At 37.8% G+C, this 25,841-nt stretch overlaps 2 protein-coding genes and 1 pseudogene across 2 annotated transcripts in view; 1 reads left to right on the top strand and 2 right to left on the bottom strand.

The window, feature by feature from the left end:
• The window catches only part of LRRC66 (leucine rich repeat containing 66), a 30,571-nt gene extending 13,140 nt beyond the window's left edge, over positions 1-17,431 (bottom strand). Inside the window, 3 exon segments of the mRNA XM_017878307.1 lie at positions 1,536-1,705; positions 15,627-16,127; positions 16,392-17,431. Coding sequence (XP_017733796.1) covers positions 1,536-1,705; positions 15,627-16,127; positions 16,392-16,542 — 822 coding nt within the window. The 5' untranslated portion in view covers positions 16,543-17,431.
• LOC108533540 (40S ribosomal protein S2 pseudogene) lies at positions 2,187-3,069 on the top strand (annotated as a pseudogene).
• A 4,997-nt stretch (positions 17,432-22,428) lies between the features above and the next one.
• Positions 22,429-25,841, bottom strand: part of SGCB (sarcoglycan beta) — a 14,684-nt gene continuing 11,271 nt past the window's right edge. Inside the window, exon 7 of the mRNA XM_017878306.1 lies at positions 22,429-22,888. Within this exon, the coding sequence (XP_017733795.1) occupies positions 22,685-22,888 (204 nt within the window). The 3' untranslated portion in view covers positions 22,429-22,684. The remainder of the gene's footprint in view (positions 22,889-25,841) is intronic.

Raw genomic sequence — 25,841 nt, 5'->3', positions numbered from 1 at the left:
ACAAGGGATGTAAAGGACCTCTTCAAGGAGAACTACAAACCACTGCTCACTGAAATAAAGGAGGACACAAACAAATGGAAGAACATACCATGCTCACGGATAGGAAGAATCAATATTGTGAAAATGGGCATACTGCCCAAGGTAATTTATAGATTCAATGCCATCCCCATTAAGCTACCAATGAGTTTGTTCAAAGAATTGGAAAAAACTGCTTTAAAGTTCATATGGAACCAAAAAAGACCCCACATTGCCAAGACAACCCTATTGTGGGGTGGGGGGGAGGGGGGAGGGATAGCATTAGGAGATATACCTAATGTAAATGACGAGTTAATGGGTGCAGCACACCAACATGGTACATGTATACATATGTAACAAACCTGCACGTTGTGCACATGTACCGTAGAACTTAAAGTGTAATAAAAAAAAGGGTGATATAAAATATTTCATTAATAATTTCTATATTGATGACATGTAAAATATAATATTCAGTAAATAACACTTACCACTATGGTGAAATTCACTTGCGTATTTTAACTTTTTCAGTCTAGCTACTAACATTTAAAACATTTCACTCTAGCTACTAACATCTAACATTTAAAATTGCATGTGTGGCTCGCATTCTATGTTTCTATTGAATGATGCTGGCCTATATAAAGAATGGGAGTTGTGGTGGAGATTATGGAGATGGAGGACTAAAGACTCTTCCAAACCATCTCGTAGTGTTACACTGCAGGCCACTCTGGTGTTGCTAAAGGACCACTGAGAGGAAATTTTACAACATTCTCCCAAAGGGAAGGGTGTGGAGAAAAGTGCTTGGAGGAGAAGGTGCTGAAGCTGCCAGACCTCGAACAGGGCTTCAGGAGTTCCTTACCATTACAGCTATTGGCATCTTGGGAGATTAACTGCAATGCCAGAGACAGGAACTATGGGGCCAAAATGTGACATAAATCTCCCCAATATGGGTTGGACATTTAGAACTACATGTGGCACATGTGCTATACAAGTAGGGAAATATTATCATTATCATTTTTATTGTTTTGTGCCCAATTTTGAAATGGAAGCAACAGAGTCACTGGGTTTCAGAGGCCCATCTAGTCCTGGGTCGTTGACATCTTAGCATCAGCCAGATTGGTTTACAGGGGCCTCCCCAAGCATTCCATATTGCATAAGACCCCTGAGACCTTTCACCAATCTTGTAGCTTAGGGAGACAGCCTTACTAATAACTAAGATTTAATTTCTTGCCAACTGGTAAGTGGAATGTAGGAGTTGGATATAATTTGACTTAGAAAAGTAATGTGTCAATTCTTGCTGTTGAGTATTATGTTGGAGTAAAATTCATGTCCCTTATTGTGGCCTTTGATTTTTGAGGCAAGAAAGAGACTTCAGTTCTTTAAGGGATATTAAAATAGACTAACAGTTTTTGATTAATAGCCAGTACTACTGGACATGAAGAAACTCTTCAACAGAAATATGCTTCTAATGTAATTGCCCATGTATCTTCCTTATTCAAATATTATAAAAATGATTTCAGAACCTGTAATTTTTTGAGGTCCTTGAAGGCTTGTGGGTGAATTTTGAATCTCTTGTTGCTCTTTAAATAGAGATTCTCCAGTTGCAGGCAGTTGTGAAAATCAGACCACCCTATTTGCAATATCCCATTGAATGACAGATTCAAACTCTGCAATGACTTCAGTTTCCACAGTCCTGTTAAAATGAAAAAGTAAGTTAAAATCTAAACTGGTGAAATTTACTGCATCACTGTTTGTAATGTTGAAAAATTGGAGACAACATTAAGAGTGCTCAACTGAGGTATTGCTAAACAAAGTATAGTATATTAATACTATGAAATAATATGTGATCTCAAAGGATAATGAGACAGATCAACATGTAAACTGACTGAACAGGAAGAAAAAAGTTAAGTGCAGAATAGTATAGAGTATAAGTCCAATGTCCTTGGGAAAAAGAGCCACATGCAAACACATACACAGATTTTGAGTGAGCAGGAAAAGGCCTGGCAGGAGATAAACTCAACTACTAATAGTTACACTTAGGACTAGGATGATTGAGGGAAGTGAAGAGGGATAAGAAAAGAAACGTTGTTTTGAACACTTTTGAATTCTTTCTTTCAATGAGCATGTACTACTTTTAAAATAAGAGAATTACTTCTTCTCCAAGAAAACACCAAATGGCAGATGACGCCGGTGCAGCAGGGGGCGGCCTGGAGGCCCTGGTAGCCCTGGGGTGGGGAACCGCGGTGGCTTCCGCGGAGGTTTCGGCAGTGGCATCCGGGGCTGGGGTCCCGGCTGTGGACGGGGACGGGGCCGAGGCCGCTGAGCTCACAGAGGCAAGGCCAAGGATAAGGAGTGGATGCCCATCACCAAGCTGGGCCACTTGGTCAAGGACATGAAGATCAAGTCCCTGGAGGAGATCTACCTCTTCTCCCTGCCCATTAAGGAATCTGAGATCATTGACTTTTCTTGGGGGCTTCTCTCAAAGATGAAGTTTTGAAGATTATGCCGGTGCAGAAGCAGACCCGTGCTGGCCAGCGCACCAGGTTCAAGGCCTTTGTTGCTATAGGGGACTACAATGGCCACGTCGGCCTGGGTGTTAAAGTGCTCTAAGGAGATGGCCACCGCCATCCGTGGGGCCATCATCCTGGCCAAACTCTCCGTTGTCCCCATGCGCAGAGGCTACTGGGGGAACAAGATCGGCAAGCCTCACACCGTCCCTTGCAAGGTGACAGGCCGCTGCGGCTCTGTGCTGGTGCGCCTCATCCCTGCACCCAGGGGCACTGGCATCCTCTCAGCGCCTGTGCCCAAGAAGCTGCTCATGATGGCTGGTATAGATGACTGCTACACCTCAGCCCGGGGCTGCACTGCCTCCCTGGGCAACTTCGCCAAGGCCACGTTTGATGCCATCTCTAAGACCTACAGCTACCTGACCCCGACCTCTGGAAGGAGACTGTGTTTACCAAGTCTCCCTATCAGGAATTCACTGACCACCTTGTCAAGACCCACACCAGAGTCTCTGTGCAGCAGACCCAGGCACCAGCGGTGGCTACAACATAGGGTTTTTATACAAGAAAAATAAAGTGAATTAAGCCTGAAAAAAAAAAAAAAAAAAGAGAATCAGTTAAAAATATAATCTTGATTGAAATACATGAAAAACATTTATTTGACTGAACTATATAGTAAAACTAAATAATCTTGCTAAACAATAGAGGACAAAAGTTGTTTTGATGCTTTATTTACACGGATAAATTCTTCCAGTTTTAAGATTTTTCTCATTCTATTTTTTTCTGAGGCAGAGTCTCACTCTGTCACCCAGGCTGGAGTGCAGTGGCACAATCCCCACTCATTGCAACTTCCACCTCCCAGGTTCAAGTGAGTCTCCTGCCTCAGCCTCCCGAGAAACTGGGATTACAAGCGCCTGCCACCATGCCAGGCTAATTTCTTTTTTGTATTTTTGGTAGAGACGGGGTTTCACCATGTTTGTCAGGCTGGTCTTGAACTCCTGACCTCAAGTGATCCACCGCCTTGGCCTCCCAAAATACTGGGATTACAGGCATGAGCCACCACACCCGGCTATCTTATGCTATTTTGTAGCCATGTCATTTCTTGTAGCTACTTATTGTTGACATTATGACTATTCCTAGGCATTCTTGTGTTTTCCAAAGGTAGTAAGTTATAGCTAGATTTTGTTTTCCAGCAAAATAATCAAATTGAATTTTGGTCTCTGCCTTTGTATTTCACTTGATTTCAGAGAGTAATCAGGAGGTCCATTTGGCACTGAAAATAAATAAAGGTTGAGAAGGAGGTGCCAGTCATAGCTGTCTCTCAAACTTCATTTCCCATATGGGTCTCAGAAGGAAATGCCTGTATTTTTACATTTCCTTCTGCTCTGTTCTTGCATGTAGCCTGTATTTTTAATCAACAGAACAAGATCAGGTTGGTTCAATTACAGGAGGCTTTATTCCTTGCCTACTGTCTGCAAGGTGCGTATTGTAAGACTGATTATACAGGGAGATGACTTAATTGAAATGGCTGCATCATCAAGATTGTCATATGTTCATTTAATTTTATACATGCTAAGCAAGAGATCATCAGGACAACGAATGGATCAAAACATTATGGGCAAGGCAGTCAGTGCTGAGGACAAGCATGGACAACATAGAATCTTTACTCTTAAAAGAGTTTAATCTGATCCAATGATAAGACATAAACTCAAGGTAAAGTTACTAGTTATACAGAGTAGTTCATCACATGGACCGTCTGACCATAAAATTAATTTTTATTTGTTTGTTTGCCTATCAGATGATCAAGTCCTCTCAGGGCAGAATTCACATGTTTGAACTTTTGCAATGCTTGGTGGAATACAGTATACATTCAATAGGCTAGAGGCCACCACGTCTGGCCTGCATAGAGATTTAAAATCATTGTGCTGACATTAAAATTCAATAAAAATTTGCATTTCTGGCTTCTCTTAAGAAAACTGGAAGTTCTAATCGGCACAAGATGACATTTGGCTGGAGCTGAATGAAGGCTGCCTGCTGTCGATGGGGGTATGAGCTTATAGAAGATTATCATTTCTTTGTACTGATGTCTCTGTCAAAAACAAGAAAACAGACTGGGCACAGTGGCTGATGCCTGTAATCCCAGCACTTCGGAGGCTGAGGCGGGTGAATCACTTGAGGTCAGGAGTTCAAGACCAGCCTGGGCAACGTGGTGAAACCCTGTCTCTACTAAAAATACAAAAATTAGCCAGTGTGGTAGTGTTTGAGTCTGGGAGGCAGAGGTTGCAGTGAGTCGAGATCCATGCCACTGTACTCCAGCTGGGGCAACAGAGTGAGACTCCGTCTCAAAAACAAACAAACAAACAAAAAACAACAACGACAACAATGACAAAAAAAAAAAAACAGGAAAACAAAGGAAAGGCCAAAAAGACCTTTTTTTTTTTTTTTTTTTTTGTTAATGGGAGAGAAGTAAGACATATTCAGCTTATTCTGGTAAAAAATATTTCCATATTGGTTTGGAAATGGCCATTGCCCAAGTCCCTGTGCACTACCCTGCTGCCCTGAGCACTTACTTCAGTCTATCTTCTCCTTGCCCCCGGTCCAGCAGCACCTGGCTCCAGCACTACAGACAGGAGGCATCTAACTGTGGAGCCCAGGCTGAAGGCCAGTTGTTAAATATTTTGAACATAACCTCTGGAGAAAATGTTTCTTTGTGCATAGAAGCATATTCCTACATCTTTTAATATGCAAGCATAAGGGTCTGTCAGAAAAAAATGCAAAATAAGACACCAACATGAAAGAAGCTACAGCTTTCTTAACATTTTCATGATACCTGCCTGGCCTATATAAGGATGCAAACTCATGATTCCTAAAATATCTCAGTGCTTAATTGAATTGAGTAAGTGCCCTAGGAGCTCAGTGGAGGCAGCGATCATGCCTAGCTTTAAAGTGATGGAAGAAATTATTTTTAAACTCCTAATTGTGTACTCTTTATGCTCTAAGCATTTCACAAACATCTCCTTTTAACCTTCACAAAGCCTGAGGAGTTATCAACATTTTACGAACGAAAAAAACTAGGTTCAGCAAAGTTAAGAACGTTCTTAACAACACCATGGTAGGTGGAGCTGGAATCAAAACCTAGATCTCTTAACCATTACCCTTAAGCACGCCCATCTTTTATTAACTAAAAACAAACAAAAACAAACAACCCTCCCTCAAAGCCACAAAAGAGTGGTCTGGGTCATGGAGTACATAATGAAATTGCCAGATGTATTGGGGGTTGCTTAGTTAATCTGCTTGTGTCACAGAGTAATAGGGTGCTGGAGAGGAACTTAAGAGACTGAGGTTTATTCCACCTTTATTTGTGACTTTTTGTTTGGTTTTGTTTCGAGACAGGATCTTGCTCTGTCACCAGGCTGAAGTGCCATGGCACAATCATAGCTCACTGTAACCTCGAGTTCCTGGGCTCAAGCGATTCTCTTGCCTCAGCCTTCAGAGTAGCTTGGACTACAGGTGTATGCCACTATGTCTGGCTATTTTTTTTTTTCTTTTAATTTTTTGTAGAGATAGAATCTCACCATGTCGCCCAGGCTGGTCTCAAACTTCTGGCCTCAAGCAATCCTCCCACCTTGGCCTCCCAAAGTGTTGGGATTACAGGTGTGAACCACTGCTCTCAGCCCTGTTTGTGACTTTTGATGTGAGCCAAAGAAAATCACTTAAGGCCTCCATGCTTATTACATTCCTTAAAAATGGTTTCTCATAGCTGGAATTGAGACATGTCTTTGATTACTATGATCTTCAAGCTTTTGGAGTTCAGTGGAAGCCAGGTCCATTAGTTTGGATGATTGTTCATCAAATATTCACTGTCCTGTGGGCCAAATACACTTCCCCATCCCACTGAGTTGAGTTTGGCCATGTAATTTGCTTTGGCCAAAGGAATGGCAGCAGAGGTGGTGTGAGCAAAGATCTGAAACATGCTTATGTGGCAGAGCTTGCTTTCTTGGTTTCTGCTAGTGTCATTAAACTAACATGGCCTGGTAGCCTGCTGGTCCAAATGAGGGCCTTGTGGAACAGACTGGGACCCATGTGTAACTTTCAAGATAATAGGGATGAGATGAGCCCTTGAGGGATAACAACTAACTATATTAGAGTAGGGTTAGAGCTCTTGACTGTCATTTTTTTTTTTTTTTTTTTTTTTTAATGTATAGAATTGAAGTTGTTTAGTGAGATCTGGCAGGAGTTCTACTAGCCTCAGGTGACTATGTGTGAATTATGCTGGATTAAGTTCTGTTAAGTACTGACACTATCTTGTGAATGGGCTGATGCTAGGATGAAGATGAAGACAGAATCTGTTTGATAGGCTAGAATCGAAGATGGCTTCCCAACTCTGGTCTGCAGAAAATCCAGGTCATGATACCTAGCTGGCCCTGACTGGTGGGGATGAGATGCTCTGATATCAAGTTTTCAGGAAAAGAGCTCCTGATTAAATAATTTGACCTGGGTGAATTCCAGCGATCTGCTGCAGACATTATTCTAATCTCCACACAACGAAGTAAATTCCAGTTGGATTATAATATGCCTGAAAAATCTTCTCTGACAATCTTGCCATCCATGGAGTTAAGGCACATATAAATAAAATGTTGGTGTAGTTGCACATGGGGAAAGCTGTTTTTGAAGATTAAAAAAAAGAAATTATGAAGGAAAATATTAATACATTTGATTGCCAAAAATTTAAATTGAGTGTATATCAGGAACACTATAAAAGAATAAAGATAAGGATGAGAGCAGATTTCTTATTGGAAACAATGCAAATTCAAAATAATGGAGCAACATTTAAACAAACTGAAAATCTTTAAAAGGTCAGTCTAGAATTCCTTATTGAGTAAAATATACTTGAAAAACAAAGGCAAATAAAGACCTTTTCAATAAAGATTTGAAAACATTCATCAGGAGAAGACCCAGACTAGAAAAAATGTTCAAGGAAGTCCTTTAGAAGAAAAATGAAACCAGATAGAAGTCTGGATATAAGAAAGGAACAAAGAGCTCCAGAAATGTATGTACATTAATTTAAATATTTTTTCTTATATTTAAGTTTCTTTAAAAGCAACAGTGAGAAGCAAAGATAGTAAAAACATATTGTGGAAATTATAACATATATAGGGGTAAAATGTAGGACAATACTTGCACAAAGGACAGAAGAGGGGAAAAAATGGGAGAACGTCGTTGTAAGGTTCTTATGTTATAGGCAAGTAGTATAATACCAAATAAAAATAGACTGTTATCTTAAGATATATATTGGAAACCCCAAAGCTAGAACTCTAGGATATCCATAGATTATTGGATATTCATAACACACTTCTAAATAACCCATGGTACAAAGAAAAATCAAAATAGAAACAAAGTATTTTGACTCATCTAAAAATGAAAACATCACATATCAAAATTTGTGGGATGTAGCTAAACCATTTTTAGAGGGAAATTACTAATTTATTATTAAATTGCACTAAATGCCTGTTAAAGAAGAAATGCCTCAAGTCATTGACTTCAGCTTCTCCTTTAAGAAACTTGCAAGAATGAATGAAATTGAAAGTAAGCAGAAGGAAATAATAAAGACCAGAGAAGAAATAAAGTAGAAAATGTAAAATAATAGAGAAAATCAATAAAACCAAAAGCTCGTTCTTTAACAACAATAAAATTGATTTAAAAAGACTTCTAGTCAGGCTGATCAGAAAAGATAAGATATAAATTATCAGTATCAATAATAAGAGAGGTGGCATTACTACAGAGTCTATAGATATTAAAAGGATAATGAAACATTGTGAACAGCTTTATGCTAATAAACTACCAATACTCACTCAAAAAGCAATAATGTGAATGAATACCCCTGCATCTATTAATGAAAGTAAACTTGTAATTAAATACCTTCCAAGAAAAAAACTCCTGTTCAGATAGCTTCACTGGGGAATTCTATGACACATTTATGGAAGAAATAAAGCCAATTCTAAACAAACACTTCCAGAAGACAGAAGAGGAATAAATATCTCCCAACTCATTTTATGAGGCCCGCATTACTCTAATACCAAAACTAGACATCAACAATAAAGCAAAAGAAAATAATAACCCAATATTCCTCATGAACACAGATGTAAAATTTCTTAAAATTTTAGCAAATTGAATCTAAAATATATAAAAAAGATAATAAATCATGACAAAATGGAATTCATCCCAGGAATGCAAAGTTGATTTAATATTAGAAAACACAATTCTCCAGATTAACAGACTGAAGAAAACCCCATATGATCATCTCAATGGATCCAGAAAAGGTCCTGGGCAAACTGGGAATAGAGAGAATTTCATTAACCTGGCATACAGCATTTATGAAAGATCTAGCAGCTTTATTTTTAATAGCTAAAAAGACAACCTAAGTGTCCATCAACAGATAAATGAATCCTCAAGATAGAATTCTACACAGCAATGAAAAGGAATGAACTTTTCCCCACAGTTTACAGAAGTTTTTCTTTTTGTCTTATTTTTTAAAATAATTTCAACTTTTATTTGAGAGTACATGTGCAGGTTTGTTACATAAGTATATTGCCTGATGCTGCCAGGTAGTGAGCATAGTACCCAATAGGCAGATTTTCAGCTTTAGTCTTCCTCCTCCCACACTCCTCCTCCTTCTAGTGGTCCCCAGTGTCTATTGTTCCCATCTTTATGTCTGTTTGAACCCAAGATTTAGTTCCCACTTATAAGTGAGAATATATGGTACTTGGCTTTCTGTTCCTTCATTACTTTGCTTAGGATAATGGCCTGCAGCTACATCCATGTTGCTGCAAAGGACATGATTTCATTCTTCTTTAGAGTTCTGTAGGAGTCCATGATGTATATGTACCACATTTTCTTTATCCAATCCACTGTTGATGGGCACCTAGGTTGATTCCATGTAATTGCCATTGTGATTGGTGCTGTGATGAACATATGAGTGCATGTGTCTTTTTTGTAGAATGATTTATTTTTCCTATGCATATACACCCACTAATGGGTGTGCTAGGTCGAACTGTAATTCTGTTTTTAGTAGGAATGAACTTTTAATATACACAATGACATGGATAAGTCTCAAGATAATTATGCTGAAAAAATAAGTTAGACCAAAAATAAACGTACATATTGTATAATGCCTTTTATATAAAATTATAGAAATGCAAGTGAATCTGTAATGAAACAGAAAGATCAGTGGTTACCTGAGTTGGGGAGAAGGGATGGGTGGAAAAGATAGATTACAAGGGGGGATGAGGAAGCTTTTGGGGTAACAGTTCATTATCTTGACAGTGGTGATGGTTTCATGAGTCAATGTGGTTCAGAGAGTCAGAGGACAGATCAGAAAGTGCTCAGAAAAAGGAAGAGCAGGGGCTTCCATTATGCAGACCTATATAAATATCAACAGAGGCACCAAGACTGTTGGCAAATACTCTAAACATCTGAAGACAGAGAATGAGAATCCCCTTTAATTATCTATTGTGCCTGAAATCAAGGAAGTTACCATTATTTCAGGTAAAGTAAATAATGTAAAGACCAGGGCGAGAAATACAGAATTGAAGACTCAGGACGATCAAGTAGCACTAAAGGGGAACTAATGCTTTTGAACACCTGTCGTGTGCCTGGCACTATGAGAGATGTTTTACATGTATCATCACTCTATGTGTTACAGTCTTGATATACACTGTCTCTAACCCTCACACCAACCCTATACATATAATTATTCCTAGTTAAAGATAAGGACCAGGAAGCTTTTTTAGGTTAAGTGACATGTTTAAGGTCAATAAACAAGTAAATAGAGTAATATAAGATGTGTAAAAGAATTATAAGAGTAAACAGGCTGAGGACGGTGGCTGATGCCTGTAATCCCAGGCATCTTCAGGAGGCCGAGGCAGGTGGATCACTTGAGGTCAGGAGTCCAAAACCAGCCTGGCCAACATGGTGAAACTCCATCTTTACTAAAAATACAAAAAAAAAAAAAAGTTGAGTGTGGTGGCAGGCGCCTGTAATCCCAGCTACATGGAAGGCTAAGGCAGGAGAATCTCTTGAACCCAGGAGGCAGAAGTTGTAGTGAGATGCGACCATGCCATTGCACTCCAGCCTGGGTGACAAGAGTGAGACTCCGTCTAAAAATTGAAAAAAAAAATTAGTAAATAAAAAGAATGGGAACTGAATATACCCAAGCATGTGGGGAGAGGGTGATTTTGATTTTGAATGCAGTTATTAGAGAATCCTCTTATTTAACTCCCCTCATAATATCAAGCCGAGATTTTCCAAATGGAAGGTACATTTCTTCTGGAGATGAGAATAAAGACCAGGAAGTTCAGTTACTCCTCCTGGAGGATATGAAGTCGGAGTGTCATGTTGCATGCCTACTGGTGGGGACATGAGCAAAACCTTTTTGTGTTTTGACGTTTTCGAGGGAATGTTTGTCCGGTAGATAATTCGATTTTTTTTTTTTTTAACGCGAAGCTGTTGGTCCTTCGAATACCTGTTTGTTTAGGTCTCTCAGATGGAGTTGGAAAAGTCTAAGAAAACTCTTGCATGGTACTTGACTGCACTTCTCAATGGGAAAATGTGTTCTTTTAATATTTTTGCTTGGTGAGCCAATGTTCAGAGGGTAGTCAAATGAGTGAAAGAGGCTGTATGGTGCATTCATGGCTGGGGCTTGAACACCAGGGGTAGATTTTATGTTTCAAGAGAGGAGAGTTGAAAGCCGGGAGGAAAATATAGAGGTACTTTGTGGAAAGGGAATTATTTATTGAACTGCTTTCTAAAGATTACAAAGGCCACAGTAGGCAGGAATTTTATTAGCCTTTGCATTTAAGTGGCCAGAGGCAGTTTTATTATTTCCAAGAAATGATCTATCAGAAAAAAAGGCCACAGAAAGGATACTCGGACATTACACTTAGTAAATACACCCTCTGTACTATGAACTTCTTAAGTGCTCTCCCAAGTGTGATAACCTGATAACATAAAACAACAATATTCAGGGATTGTGGCTTTTAGTCCAAAGAGCAGTAAGAATTGGAATAGAGTCTAGAATGGTCCTGGGTAAGATATTTGATTCATTAGGTCAGATCTTGTTGTGGTCAAATTATGTAGGTGAGCCAAAGGCCTTGCCTTTTTAGTTTAGTGTCTTATATACTTTTTGTTTCTTTAGAAACTGAATTAGTTTTCAGTACATCACTTTTTGATAATTCCATAATCCAGTAGCAATCAGGATGAAATCTTTAATTTTCTATGAATAAAGGAACACAATATACTTTACTTTTAATAATACATTTTTTTTTTTTTTAATTCCACCAGCTTCAAATGTTAGGTACTATTTCATCTTATTTCTAACACATTTATCTCTTGGGTTCTGGAACTTAGTTGGTTAATGTGAGGCTGCTACATTTGGTCTATCAACCTAACTGGAATCCCAACAAGATGTTGTTCCTGCTACCTTTCCAGTTACTCTGTGAGCACTCCAAAAATACTGCTTGATGAAGGTAAGACAGATTAACCAGAGACTGATCCCATTGTTTTCATGTTTTAAAACTAGTTTTTCAATTATTGATGCTGTACTCCAAAATATGGGAGGAAGGTAGAAGCATTATTAAGATTAAATTCATGGTTGGCTTCTGTTTTATAAATTGCATTGGCCAGCACCTCTTCTGGGCATTTTCCCAACATGAAGCTTATTGATGACACCACAACTGACTCTGAAGACAGGGTTAGTTCGTGTGATATCTCGCCCTTACAAAAGTGGGCTTTCCTGAGTGAAAGCAACTTTTCATTGGTTCTAGAAACAGCCCTCATTTTAAAATATGTGGTACATAGTTATGAAGGTTGCTTGACTGTTGCTTTCTGAGATGTCCCTAATTTATTATTATTATTTTAGATGAATGCAAGTGCCTATATAGTCAGACACAAATAATTATCTGCTCATGAATTATAGTGGGCTACTACTGCAATAATTGTTTAACATATTAAAAAATAACTTGACGCCGGGCACGGTGGCTCATGCCTCTAATCCCAGCACTTTGGTACGCTGAGGCCTGCGGATCACCTGAGATCAGGAGTTTGAGACCAGCCTGACCAACATGGAGGAGGCCCGTCTCTCCTAAAAACACAAAATTAGCCACGTGTGGTGGCACATGCCTGTAATCCCAGGTACTTGCGAGGCTGAGGCAGAAGAATCTCTTGCACCCAGGAGGCAGAGGTTGCAGGGAGCCGAGATCATGTCATTGCTCTCCAGCATGGTCAACAAGAGAGAAACTGCATCTCAAAAAACAAAAAAAAAATTGAGATTTAGACAAAAATTAATTATTTGTTTCTAAATATACTGTTATTCTCAATTTATGCCGAGAATAATAAAAACTAGTATTTCCAAGATAAATCTTCAGACAAGATTCTGAAGTACTTTTCACATATTTAAATTATGACAGTTTATTATGCCAAATACCATGTTAAGTTAGGTCTTTGAGATACATTTTTTCATTTAATCCTCACAATGATCCAATGAGTAAATCTTACATTATCCAGATGTCACCTATAAATAGACTTAGAGTGAAGAATTAAAGAACAAAGAAACAGGCCAAAAATAGGGTATGCCCTAGGCAGCATCTCTCTCTTACCAGCAGTTCCCCTCAAAATGAGATTTCAAAGTCAGAGCAACCCAGCCATAGTCACAGAATCATAAAACAGGAAAAGTTGTTAGAGGAGACTCAACCTAGTGAAAACTAATATGATTATGGGAAAATAATTGAAATAACAAAATACTATGGATAAAAGGACTCTGAATTATATCCAATCAGACTCATGCCTTACACTGAACTTCCAAATCTATATCTTTTCATTCACCACTCTATGACTTCATTTGCTAGAATTTTAATAGAATTTCAGATATAGAATTTGCTCACTTCACTTCTTTTTTCCCCCTCCTCTTCAAGTTGAACATTTTTCTTCATCTTTTGGGAGACAAAAGCTTAACTCAAAAAAAGAAGATGGATCTGTATCTGCATTTATAGGGATATTTGGTCTTTAAGTGGAACTGTATCAGTCCTAATCCCCAGTTAGCTCAGGGGAATTCATCTGCCTAAAGGAGAGAAACTCAGCACTTCCCTATTTACTCTTGTGGTGGGATAATATTTTGACCTGTTAATCTCTTACCTTCCTATATTTTCCTCTTGCTCTTTCTCTCCATTCACACAGAGACTAGGCTCCACGTTCATTGTCCCAGGGAAGGCACATGGCAAGGCAGAAAGTAGCTGAGTCTACCAGTCTTTCTGGCTTTCGTTATCCAAAACCCTAAACCTTTATAAGAAAGTGTTTGCCAGACAGAGGGTTTTGAAGAAAAAAAAAAAGGAGAAGAAATTTTCTCCAAACTGAAGAGACTGAAAAGAAATATTCTCTGGGTAGCAGGGGTAAGGAACATTCACACCTTGATGACTTGTTACGAGTATACGACTCTTGAGCTGGGTACAAATCCGGGCAAAGGCAGAGGAAAGCTGATGAAAGACTGATGTTAAGTATCTCTACGACTCCCCCAGTGGGGGCTCAGAATCAGAAATTATGTTACTACAGACAATAGAAGGTTATATCTCTAGTACACTTAAGTTTGTGGATTGAGATTCACATCTACCACACCAGTTAAAAATTTTTGTTATATGACATGTCTATATGTAGCTATAATGACGTCCATCAAAAAACAAAACCTGGAAATAACCTAGTGCTTGATTAAACCAGTTATGATATATGCATATATAAAAACTATTCAACTATTTGAAATATTTGTGAGGTGGCTTAATTATATAAAGATATTAAAATATTCTATGATATGAAAATACAAATAAGAAATATGGACAGTATGATCCAATTTTAAAAGAAAAGGTACAAATAGGCATAAATAATAAACTAGAAGAACATATATAACATGAGTGACTTTAATTTTCCCTTTAAATTTTCTTCAGTCGTTAAATGTTCTATAAGTAACAGGTATTCTTCTTGTAATAAAACAATACAATAAAAATCATAAAATAAAATGCATTTCATTTACACAGAAAATATGACACACTACTTTTATGGAGAAGGTCAGGGAGAGAAGACTCCAACCCTTCTCAAACAATTCTGCTGACATGGTGACTGTAATAATTTCTATACCTGCTAGGCTATTATTGCCAAAATGATGCTTAAAACAAAGCTGGAGAAAGAGCATGAAAATAAAAACATGAAATGTCGAACTGGATAATAAGAAAAACCAAATATGCGCAACTTGGAATGGAGAAAGAGAAAAATATCCTTATACATTTTTTTGTATAATGTCTTATATAAAGTAGGTGCTTAGCAAAGAGTGAATGAGCCTGAAAACAAACAAGGAAAGGACATTAATTGTCTAGCACTCTGGAATACAAAAAGGGCAAAGAAAGTTTTGCTTTATTAACCTGATATATTTTCTAAAGAAAACATTGGTGTTTACTGTTAAGGAACTCCAACATGTAGACTACTGAACGTCAGATGAGAATTTATGATAATAGGAGGCTATTTGGAGTACCCTGTTAGAAACTAGGATAAGGAATTCTAATTTTGACTTGATAACCAGAAGATTTACATACCAATATATAATATTAGGATACTTCTGCTGTACTTTTGGAGGACAACTAGATAGACTGAGGCAAAATGTACTCAAAGAAGAAAAATATTATGAATATGACATTTAATTTGAATTGCATTACATATTAAATATATTTGAACTAGTTATTGCTCAGTGCTTTTCTGTATTAACAAATATATGATAACCAAAGTAGGTAACTTAGAATCACTCATTATTATTTAGCACTTACATACTTCCTAGTGTCTCGATAACTGCACATAACATTAATGTCAGATATACTAATGGGAGACTAAATTTCATTAGTTGTAAATTCCACACACTAAAACTTCCAATGCCACTAAGAAACTTTATTATACGTACTCTGATCAAATTGCATTACTTTTAGCTGTCTCCTTGAAGCTGAAAACAAATGTGGAATTCTTATGAACATGAAACAACTCCACATAAGCATTGTTTCTCTGCCTAGTTAAAATTGTACTCACCCTTGGGAGTGTCACTGAGTTTATTTCTCTGAAGAATGAGCACCTTCAGCAATGGAAACCTATTTCTGAAGCTGCTTCTGTGGCGTTTCACCCATGAGGACTTAGGACTGAGTAGATCCAAGGAGAGGCAGTGGACGGCATTGTTGCTGAGATTTAACACTTCCAAAGCATGTAAGTATGCAAAAGGGCTTAAAGTTATTTTTGATATGAGATTGTTACTGAGGTCCAGATGTTTTATTTTCCACTCTTCTTTTTTCATGTGAAACTGTAAGATAACTCTAAAGAAATTGAAACTTACATCCACAGTGGCTGCTGTTTGTGGTATGTCCACAGGTATATCATGCTTTCCGGTAAAAGAACAATTTGTGAGAACATATTCATTCCATTGGCATTCAGAATTGAATAAAATATTACTTTTTCTTGACGCATTCGTCATTATTCCAGTAAAATAAAGACCTATAACTATGGTAATGACTCTGAAACAGAGGTTTTTCATAATGCCTGGAAAAGGAAAATGAATTGACTTATTCACAATAATATAAAAAAACTAACAGCAAATAAGCGGAAATTTTAATTTAATTTTCAATTTAAGATTTAGGAAAGTTATCCTGGTTGCCAATTTAAGCGAATGTTTGATTTCTTACTGGGGCATGAAAATGTAGCTACCAAAATGACATAGCCATAGTATAAAATTACATTTATGTCACATTTTAAAGAAAGGACTCCCCTGATTTTTCAGAAAATACATATTCACTTAGGCCTCACCTCTGCATCTGCTTTTCCAGTATTGTTGACTCTGCAGTGTGCTTTTGGATGAATGAAACCTTACCAAGATTAAAGACTTCCCTGTTTCCTTGTAGGCCATTAATACAGAGCAAAGTCTACTATGCTTATGTACAACATCGTAATCAACCATGTGGTTTATTACATAAATGATAACCAGTTACACTAAACCGTGACCCTCCATAATTCTACGAGTAAAAAGTTCAACTCACAAAAGAGGCTCTTATTTTTCATGACTAGAAGAATTACAAGCTTTGCTGTGTGGCTTTTGTGACTTTTCAAATCATTATGAAATCATTTAGATATATACAACATAATGTGTTATCAAATACATGTTCTGGCTCTGAACCATGAAGATGTAATAAGATACAGAAACACTGAGTACCTTTTGTACCAAAAATTTTTGAGAAGAAATTGAAAGTTTTATAAAAGAAGTGTGTTACAATTCCTGAATGTATCATAAAATAATTTTAAAATGGGTAATTTTGTGATTTGTTTTAAACTAAATTCCACTTAAAAACCACTGTGTACAAATAATCACATTAATGAGTATATGAGTTTCCAAGAAATCGTCCCTTCCTCTCTGTTCTAATGGCACTCAGGTGAGTTTTCATCATTGCAGCAGTCTGAAACATTAAAATGACTTAACTGAGTTTCTTGCCTCTGCCTCTTGACTTTCCCTCTTCGTCATCCATCCTAGGTGACTCCAAAGGATTATTTTCCTACAATAATGTTTTCCCTATATTATTTCGCCTATAGTCCAAATCCCTCAGGTTGGTATTCAAAGCCTGTTATCTAGGTAAACTTATGACCTAGCTTGATAAGTTCATGTGGAGCCACTAAAAGACGTGGCTTGTGCAAAGAATGATCTATGCATATCGCATGCTGAAATTCACTTTCAGTTCATTCCCAGTTCCAAGTTCAATGCCTTTTCCTCTGAGCCATAGTCTTGAGATGGAGTTTTGCTCTTGTTGCCCAGACTGGAGTGCAATGGCACCATCTCAGCTCACCACAACCTCTGCCTCCCGGGTTCAAGCAATTCTCCTGCCTCAGCCTCCCGAGTAGCTGGGATTACAGGCACGTGCCACCACACCTGGCTAATTTGTATTTTTAGTAGAGATGAGGTTTCTTCATGTTAGTCAGGCTGGTCTCGAACTCCTGACCTCAGGTGATCTACCCACCTTGGCCTCCCAAGGTGCTGGGATTACAGGCGTGAGCCACGGCACCCGGCCAGGCACAGTCTTAAGTATCCTTCCAGACTCACCTCACATCCTATGTCCTGGTCATTTTTCCTGCTTTAGCCTCCATATTTGTCTATTTTTACAGAAATCTTTCAGTAAACACTGAAGGAATGGATACATATTAGTAACATTCAGCACTGCAATTGTTTTGCTTTATATCTGTTCTGAACTCCTAAAAAAGAGAACATTATCTATCTATCTATTTATCTAATGTTTTATATTTTTAATAGTCTGCAGTCTGTCACTGGGTTATGCTGTTTGTGTGTAAATGAATGCATGGAGTGAAGTGAATGAAATTTACAATGTAACTTTAAAACTTTTGTTTCATACAAGGTCAATCCTCCCATATTTTCAAGGGCATTTAAATTCAGGTACACATGGCCATGAACAGCAAAGGTGTCCTACAGCATGGAGGAGTGATTTACAGTGTGCTTCTTATGCAATACTAGAAATTGAATTGATTTGCCCAAGAAGAAAGACATTTTTTCTACATTCAAAGCTGAGATCATTATATATACAATTGTGCACCAAGCTAATGTAACAAAATCAACAACAAAAAAATATAGTCACCATTCACAGGTACGTAACTTTGTAGTGTTGAAGAGAAAGACATGGTTGAAAAATACTTTTTCTTAAGGGGACATGAATTAAAATTGCCCTGTTTCTTTTTAAGCTGAAGAGATTTATACATGATAGGTTTGAGTTCAAAACAGCTAGACAAGACAATCTTATATCTTAAAGTGAAAGGTGTTAATTTGTTAAAAAGTTATACTATTTATAAATTTATAGGTATTAGGTAAGGAACCACTGTGAACTCCAGAAAAAGTTGCTTAGGAAACTGGAAACAATTAGGCAAAATGTAAATTTCAAAAGGGACATAGTCAAGCTGAAGTATGAGGAAGCAGTTAGAAATACTGGGTGTGTATATTTGTGTGTCAGCTAGTGAAAGACAGGAAGAAGGCAGCAGAAAAAGCAAAGTATTATAGAAAGGAAATGAAGAGTTCATTTACACATAAAAGAAAGAGGGTGGCAAAACTGAAGGAAAAAAGCAACAGAGGCGACTTCAGGTAAGGACAAGATCTGGAAAGTAATATTGCTTCTAATATTTGTATCCTAAGTGGTTTTCAAATGGGTGGATTATCTGGATCAAGCCAGGTAGGGATTTAAGACCTGAACCTTTGAGGCTCCACCCATCCTGCCATCAAGGCTGCCCAGTGGCCAGCCCTCATCCTTTCATCTCCGGCTTTGGCCTCCTGCCATAGTGACAGTGGGCACTTTCCGCTAGGACACCAGGGAAGCACCACTGGAGAGAAGCCTTTTGCAATGCAGAGGGGAGGGCATTCAAAACTGGGAATGTACAACTTTCTAACTTTGAGTTCTAGGAGTCCAGAGAGATTACATAAACACTGACTGTGTCCCATTCTCAAGTCATATTTACATTTATCACGTTTGCATGACTAAATAGAAAACAGTTAATACATAACCATTAAATAACAGCAAACAATTTACATAATTTTTATTGTAAACAAGTTCATAACTAGTTATTACAAACTGAATCAACTGAAACACAAGTTAGCAATGTGAAACACATTTATAGGCTTATTTTTGTATGGCATAATTGGTAATTTTTGCCCCCTCAATACTTTTAAGAAGACTGCTAACATTTTCAGCATTTCAATGATCTCTTCTTTGTCAAGTTTAGCTCTATGACATTCTCATTACCTTAAAAAAAACTCATTCAAATATAGGTAGAACTTCTACCTTTCATCATCAAAACTATCACACAAAATTTATTTTTTCACAATGCAAAAAGAAAGACAAATGTATATTTTAAAACATTATCAGCAGACCCTGTTTTGTGTTGTTTTTACATTTTTCCATCTGCCCATTATTCTCTAAGAAATCTTGCACTGATTTCATTTGCCCTCCTTGTCGTTGCAGCCCACCTCTAGAATACTGTGGTAATTGAAACTAGCATGTACCTGCGCCCCCTCCCAGGGTCCTATCTTTGTCACCCACCTCCCCCATGGCTACTGCTTGTCATATCTGTGCTAGTGCAGGGATAAGTGTACAGCTGGAAGAGGCGAAGTCAGCATTTCAGTTTACAGAAAAATACCATCTGGTGGACAGAATGAGTTGTTGAAGATTTACTACGAATAAAAATAAGCCGGCCGGGCACGGTGGCTCATACCTGTAATCCCAGCACTTTGGGAGGCCAAGGTGGGTGGATCAAGAGGTCAAGAGATCGAGACCATTCTGGCCAACATGGTGAAACCCCATCTCTACTAAAAATACAAAAATTAGCCAGGCGTTGTGGCACCTGCCTGTAGTCCCAGGTACTCGGGAGGCTGAGGCAGGAGAATCGCTTGAACCCGGGAGGCAGAGGCTGCAGGGAGCCGAGATTATAGCACTCCAGCCTGGCAACAGAGCGAGACTCTGTCTCAAAAAAATAAATAAATAAATAAAAAATTTAAAAGCCAAAAGTAAAATTGAGAGTTTGCCCCTGTTCTGCTTTCTAATAGATTTTCCAAGTCCACATTTCAGAGAAACAGCCAGGACTACTGTAAAGTATCCTAAAACGCTATGCCTGTTAACCATCATTTGCATAAAAACATCAAAATAGCCTCTCATGTCAAAAGCTATTTTGATACATGGAGATGTATCAAAAACACAAGTATTTCCCAAAAAAGAGTAAAAATAGATTATTTCATGAATTACATTTAATAAATAATATTTTGTAATATAGTGTTTTCTGGTTTTTATAAAAATATTTACTTAAACTTTTAAAAGAAATCTAAATAGAGCAGACAAGTAAAGAATATGCAATTTACAGACTATCTGAATGAAAATTTCGGCAATTTTTTTCTTAATATAATTCAGATATTAAATGATATTGAACATATTCAAATGATTCCAAATATCACTACAACAACACTCAAGAGGTTATAAATCTCATTCTTTTCATTTAAAAACTGCACTCAATGTTAGGTAGTAAGTCAATCCAATTTCAGTATAATTTAATGACTTCATAATCTCTAAGGTATTTGATTTTTCTACCAGAGAGAAATGTGACAATATTGAATACAAATTGTTTTTTGTATTGGTTTTCTTATGTACACAATTCAAAGTGACCCTGATAGAATGCTGTTACACTTGACTGCAGGGCTGCGCCCATGCCACATCTCTACTGCCTATTTTACAGCAAACTCCTTTGGGGGTCCTGTCCCTGATCCTGTGGGAGTCTTAATAATACCAGAGAGTTCTTTTCCAATCAAATATATTAAAAATCAACTAGCTTGAGGGTTATAAATAATTACAATGAGATAGTAATATTAGGAGTAGAGATAAATTATCCTTATCTAAAAATTATGTGTATTACTTCCTGCATTAGCACTCTTTAGTCCAGTGCTTCTGGACTTATTTTCAAGGCATGGTGTACTTACCAGGCCATGCCTGGCCCAAATAACTTGTTTGGGTCTATGGCCTCCCCACTTTCCACTGTGTTGCCCCGAGTGCTGAGGGTATAAACATCTTGGCAACTCTGTTACATATTGTAACTCCAGTGTGCCAAGGTCCATTGTTGGGAAACTGAGGTAATTCACAAGTAGGTAAATTTGACCTCTGCATCGTATAATATTTTGGAATTGGCCCAACATAGTTTAAAATCGGACAGTGATTGGTCCTTTCTGGGTCTGACATGAGGTTTATTTTCTTTTTAAGTAGAGTAAGCATACCTGTTTTGTTTGACTCTCATCTTCTTATGTAAGTTTAAATTAACCTTTGTTCATCTTTCTAGAGTTTTAAATAATTAAAAAGTCAGTGCAGACAGTGAAAACGACATGGCATTTGGAATCAAGTACATCCAGGTTGGAATCACGCCTGAATTCCAATCCCATCTCTGCTACTTACTATGTGATGTTGGGCAAGTTTCTTAACTTCTCTGAGTTTCAGTTTTGTAATGGGTAAAACTTGGATAATACCACCTACTTGCAGGATTGTGGTAAGAACTGGGGATATAAACATGCAACGCCTAGGACAATGCCTAGGATGTAGAAGATGCTCAATAAAGATAGTTATCATTATTATTTAAAAGTTAAAGCTGAGGGCCGGGCGCGGTGGCTCACGCCTGTAATCCCAGCACTGTGGGAGGCCGAGACGGGCGGATCACAAGGTCAGGAGATCGAGACCATCCTGGCTAACACGGTGAAACCCCGTCTCCACCAAAAATGCAAAAAACTAGCCGGGCGTGGTGGCGAGCGCTTGTAGTCCCAGCTGCTTGGGAGGCTGAGGCAGGAGAATGGCGGGAACCCGGGAGGCGGAGCTTGCAGTGAGCCGGGATCGCGCCACTGCACTCCAGCCTGGGCCACAGAGCGAGACTCCGTCTCCAAAAAAAAAAAAAAAAAAAAGTTAAAGCTGAGATGGTGTTTTAATTTCTACCACATTGTGAACAATTGATAGTTATCATTATTTCAAATAAACATTATTTCACAAAATATTTTCTTCCTAGTGCAAAACTAAGGAACCATTGTTTCTATCTCACATATGTAAAGTTCTTTAATGACTTCACTTACATGTGAGAATATGGCTCAGGCTTAATGCACTAGAAATCGGCGTCTTTCCTTTTAGAAGCCAAAAGGCAGAGCATGAAACATTGATTTAAATATCTTAAGTGGATCTATCCCCATTAGAGTTACCAAAGTATACTTACAGTGAGTCTAAACAGCTGCTTCAGCCTTTTAATCTTTAGAACAGGGATAGTGGACTTTTAAAAACACTTCTTTAAACATGAATTTTCATTTGTTTCTCATAATTATTTTAGGGAACAATCAATATGAAGATCAGCGTAAATTAATAAAATGTATTAGAATTTAGGCTCTCTGAGAAGATTTTAACTATGTAGATCATAAAACATATACAGCAATGCTGTGCCATTAAAATAATTATGAGTTATTACAAACTCTGTAAAAACAATGATTTGCATGCATAAAAAAGTCAAGTCAAGATATAAACAAGTTGGTGACCTCTGGGGTTCTTCTAATGAGTGTTTCCACAGGGGTTGTCTGATATTTGGCAGCCCATGTTCTGGCTGGTTACTTGCACCTTGAAGAGTGTCCCATCAGCACACATGCAGAGCTTGTATCGCACCCAGTCACCACTACCCAACTGGTCTCCACTGGAGGAACTGGGTAGGCGGGTGGTGCTGACCATCACAGATCCATTTAGGATGATACTGTTTTCCTATTAGGAGAATACTAATATGATTTATTTACCTCCACGAGTGGGTACAGAACAAAGTCAGTAAACAAAACTTACTGAAACATCAATGAGAAAAGAAGGCAGTAAGAAAGAGTAAAGTCACAAACAAAACAACAACAGCAACAACAAAAAACAAACTCAGTATCAGGATTCAACAAGTGACTTCTTCGCTTCATATATCCATAACGTACGTAAATAAATCTGCAACATAATTTCTCTATTATTAGTTAAAATTATATCAAAATTCCTAAGTGCATAATAAAACTGATGTGGATAAAGTATCAGATCATTTTCATTTTTAAGTCCTAAGAGAACTATAACAAAGTTACTGATTGATAAGTTTGTGATCATGAGTACGAAAAGACTTTTCCTCCTTGCGGGAATTAATTTTAATTTCCAACATTTTTGCAACACTGCAAATGAAGATTCAAACCATATAATTTGAAGACCAGGCACTTCCAGTCTGGAGGTTCTTCACGCCCACTGTTCCAGAAACATTATTTTATTGTGGTTCCTTAAAATCCTTCTTGTTAGGGACTCTTAGGCCTCTCTTGCTTTCTCCCTTTCCTCCTTTCTTCTTTTCATTCACTCAACAAATAATTACTGAGTGCCTGCTCCTGCTACATGCCAGACACTATTCTAGGTGCTGGCGAATACAACAGTAAGTAAAATACGCAAAGCCCAAGTTCTTACTGAGTTGATGTTTTAATGGGGTAGGGGGAGACAATAAAAAAAAAAGAATAGTAAAACATGTAAGACATCAGGTGGGATAAATGCTATGAGGAGAAATAAAGCAGGATAAGTAGAGAGAGTGAGCAGGTGGGGACTGAGTTTTACACAGGACTACCAGTGGTTTGATAAGGTCACATTCCAACAGAAACTAGAGGAAGTGAGGGAGGAAGCTGTCTAGGTAACTGGGGAAGGGTACTCCAAGCAGAAGTAACAGTGCCTGCAAAGGCCCCGAGGTGAAGATGTGGCTGGATTCCAGGGACAGCTATGAGGTCAGTGCGAAAGAAGCATGGAGAGTGAGGGGGAACAACCAGTAGGAGATGAGTCAAAGAAATACCTGAGGATCAGACATGTAAGCAGGGAATAGACTTTAGATTTTATTCCAGATTACATGGGAAGCTTTGAAGGATTCTGAATACAGAAATGACTTGATCTTTTTAAAATGGCCACTCTGGCTGTTGGGTAGAAAACAGACTGTGGGAGTGAATATTTGGAAGTAAGAAGATCAGTTAGGAGGCTGTTCCAACCATCCAGGCAGGAAATGACAGCAGTTTACACCAGGGTGGTGATGGCAGGAGGTGGTGAGAAACAGCCAGACTCTATATCTTCTGAAGGTGGAGCCAAAAGGCTTGCTATGGACTGATGGGTGTCATTTAATGGTACAGGAATACTGAAAGAAATGCATGCTTGTGGGGAATGGAGAATCTAAATTTTCAACTGTTAAATTTGAGATGCCTATCAGATATCGAAATGGAGAATGTAAGTAGGCAGCGAGATATGTGACTCTTAGTTCAGAGGAGAGGTTAAAGCACAATTCCAAATTTGGGAGGCATCAGCTTATAAAGGGTATTTAAAGCAAAGAGAGAAAATTGGTTATAAACAATGGAGATGGCTAATTGATTATGCAGTGGTAGCATATGGAATAGACAGCAATTCTTAAGTGACTAGTTTTCCAATTTGTTCCAATGTTGCCATCTTGTGGTCATTTAATTTTACTTTCTGTAAATTTTTTTTTTTTTTTTTTTTTTTTTTTTTTTTTTGAGACGGAGTTTTGCTCTTTCGCCCAGGCTGGAGTACAATGGTGCAATCTCCACTCACTGCAATCTCTGCCTTCCGGTTTCAAGCGATTCTCCTGCCTCAGCCTCCCGAGTAGCTGGGACTACAGGCACCCGCCACCACGCCCGGGTAATTTTTGTATTTTTAGTAGAGATGGGGTTTTGCCATGTTGGCCAGGTTGGTCTCGAATTCCTGACCTCGTGATCCACCTGCCTCGGCCTCCTAAAGTGCTGGGATTACAGGTGTAAGCCATCGTGCCCGGACTAAATTGTTTCTTACACAGCTTTTTCAAAAAAGCAGTTTAATTGATAAAATTATTTGTAATGATTGGCTTATACACTTTAGAACTAACCACTGATATTAACAAAGTTATAAAGCTAATTATCTTTTTAATACTAGGTTCTTTTCCTTTAACAGTGAAGAAACTGATATGTGTATATGTATATTTCAAAGTATTTAAATATTTGTCATATTAACTACAAGGTAGAATGGGACAAGAAGTGGCAGATAGAAAAAAATAAAAGGTGTGGTAAGTTGCTAATAGTCTCTATACAAATATCTTGCTTCTGTGACTTTCTACTGCTGAGAATAGCAGTCGTACTGTGGCTATTCTCCAACAGTGTTCTTAGAAGAATGGCTTCTTACACCACAATATACGTAAAAATTAACTTGGTAGGTAACTGAGTTTCTGGCAATAACTACATTTTATGTTCATCTTTACTATTTAGAGATGGGATTATGTGTTGTAGGGGGGAAAACTGCTTACAAAAGTAAAACAGCTACTTTTAAACAGTGTTTTTCCCAAGAACTATGAAACTGAAATTTTTTAAATAAGGAAGAATGGTAAGTCCTTATGTTTAAGTTCACTTTTGTCATGTAATACTTGGTAAGACAAATTTAATTCGCTTTAGTTAAACAGTATATTGTAGGTACCCAAAGGCATTTTGAATAAGTATACTTTGACCAGAATTGTGAGCCATTAAAAAGTTTTTGAACTTACAGCACATGAAATACCATACCTGTAGAAGTTCAGATATAATCTGTTAAGCACAAAGAAAATTCACTTTCAACAGCCACAATAAAGACAAAAACCTTTTTCCTTTACAATTAATAATAGATTAAAATACATTTTTAATAAATATGTCTAAAT

Source organism: Rhinopithecus bieti, unplaced genomic scaffold, assembly GCF_001698545.2.
Source record: "Rhinopithecus bieti isolate Rb0 unplaced genomic scaffold, ASM169854v2 scaffold_10604, whole genome shotgun sequence".
Lineage (NCBI taxonomy): Eukaryota > Metazoa > Chordata > Mammalia > Primates > Cercopithecidae > Rhinopithecus > Rhinopithecus bieti.
Note: the sequence above shows the minus strand (reverse complement) of the source record. Positions and strands in the feature narration are given on the sequence as shown.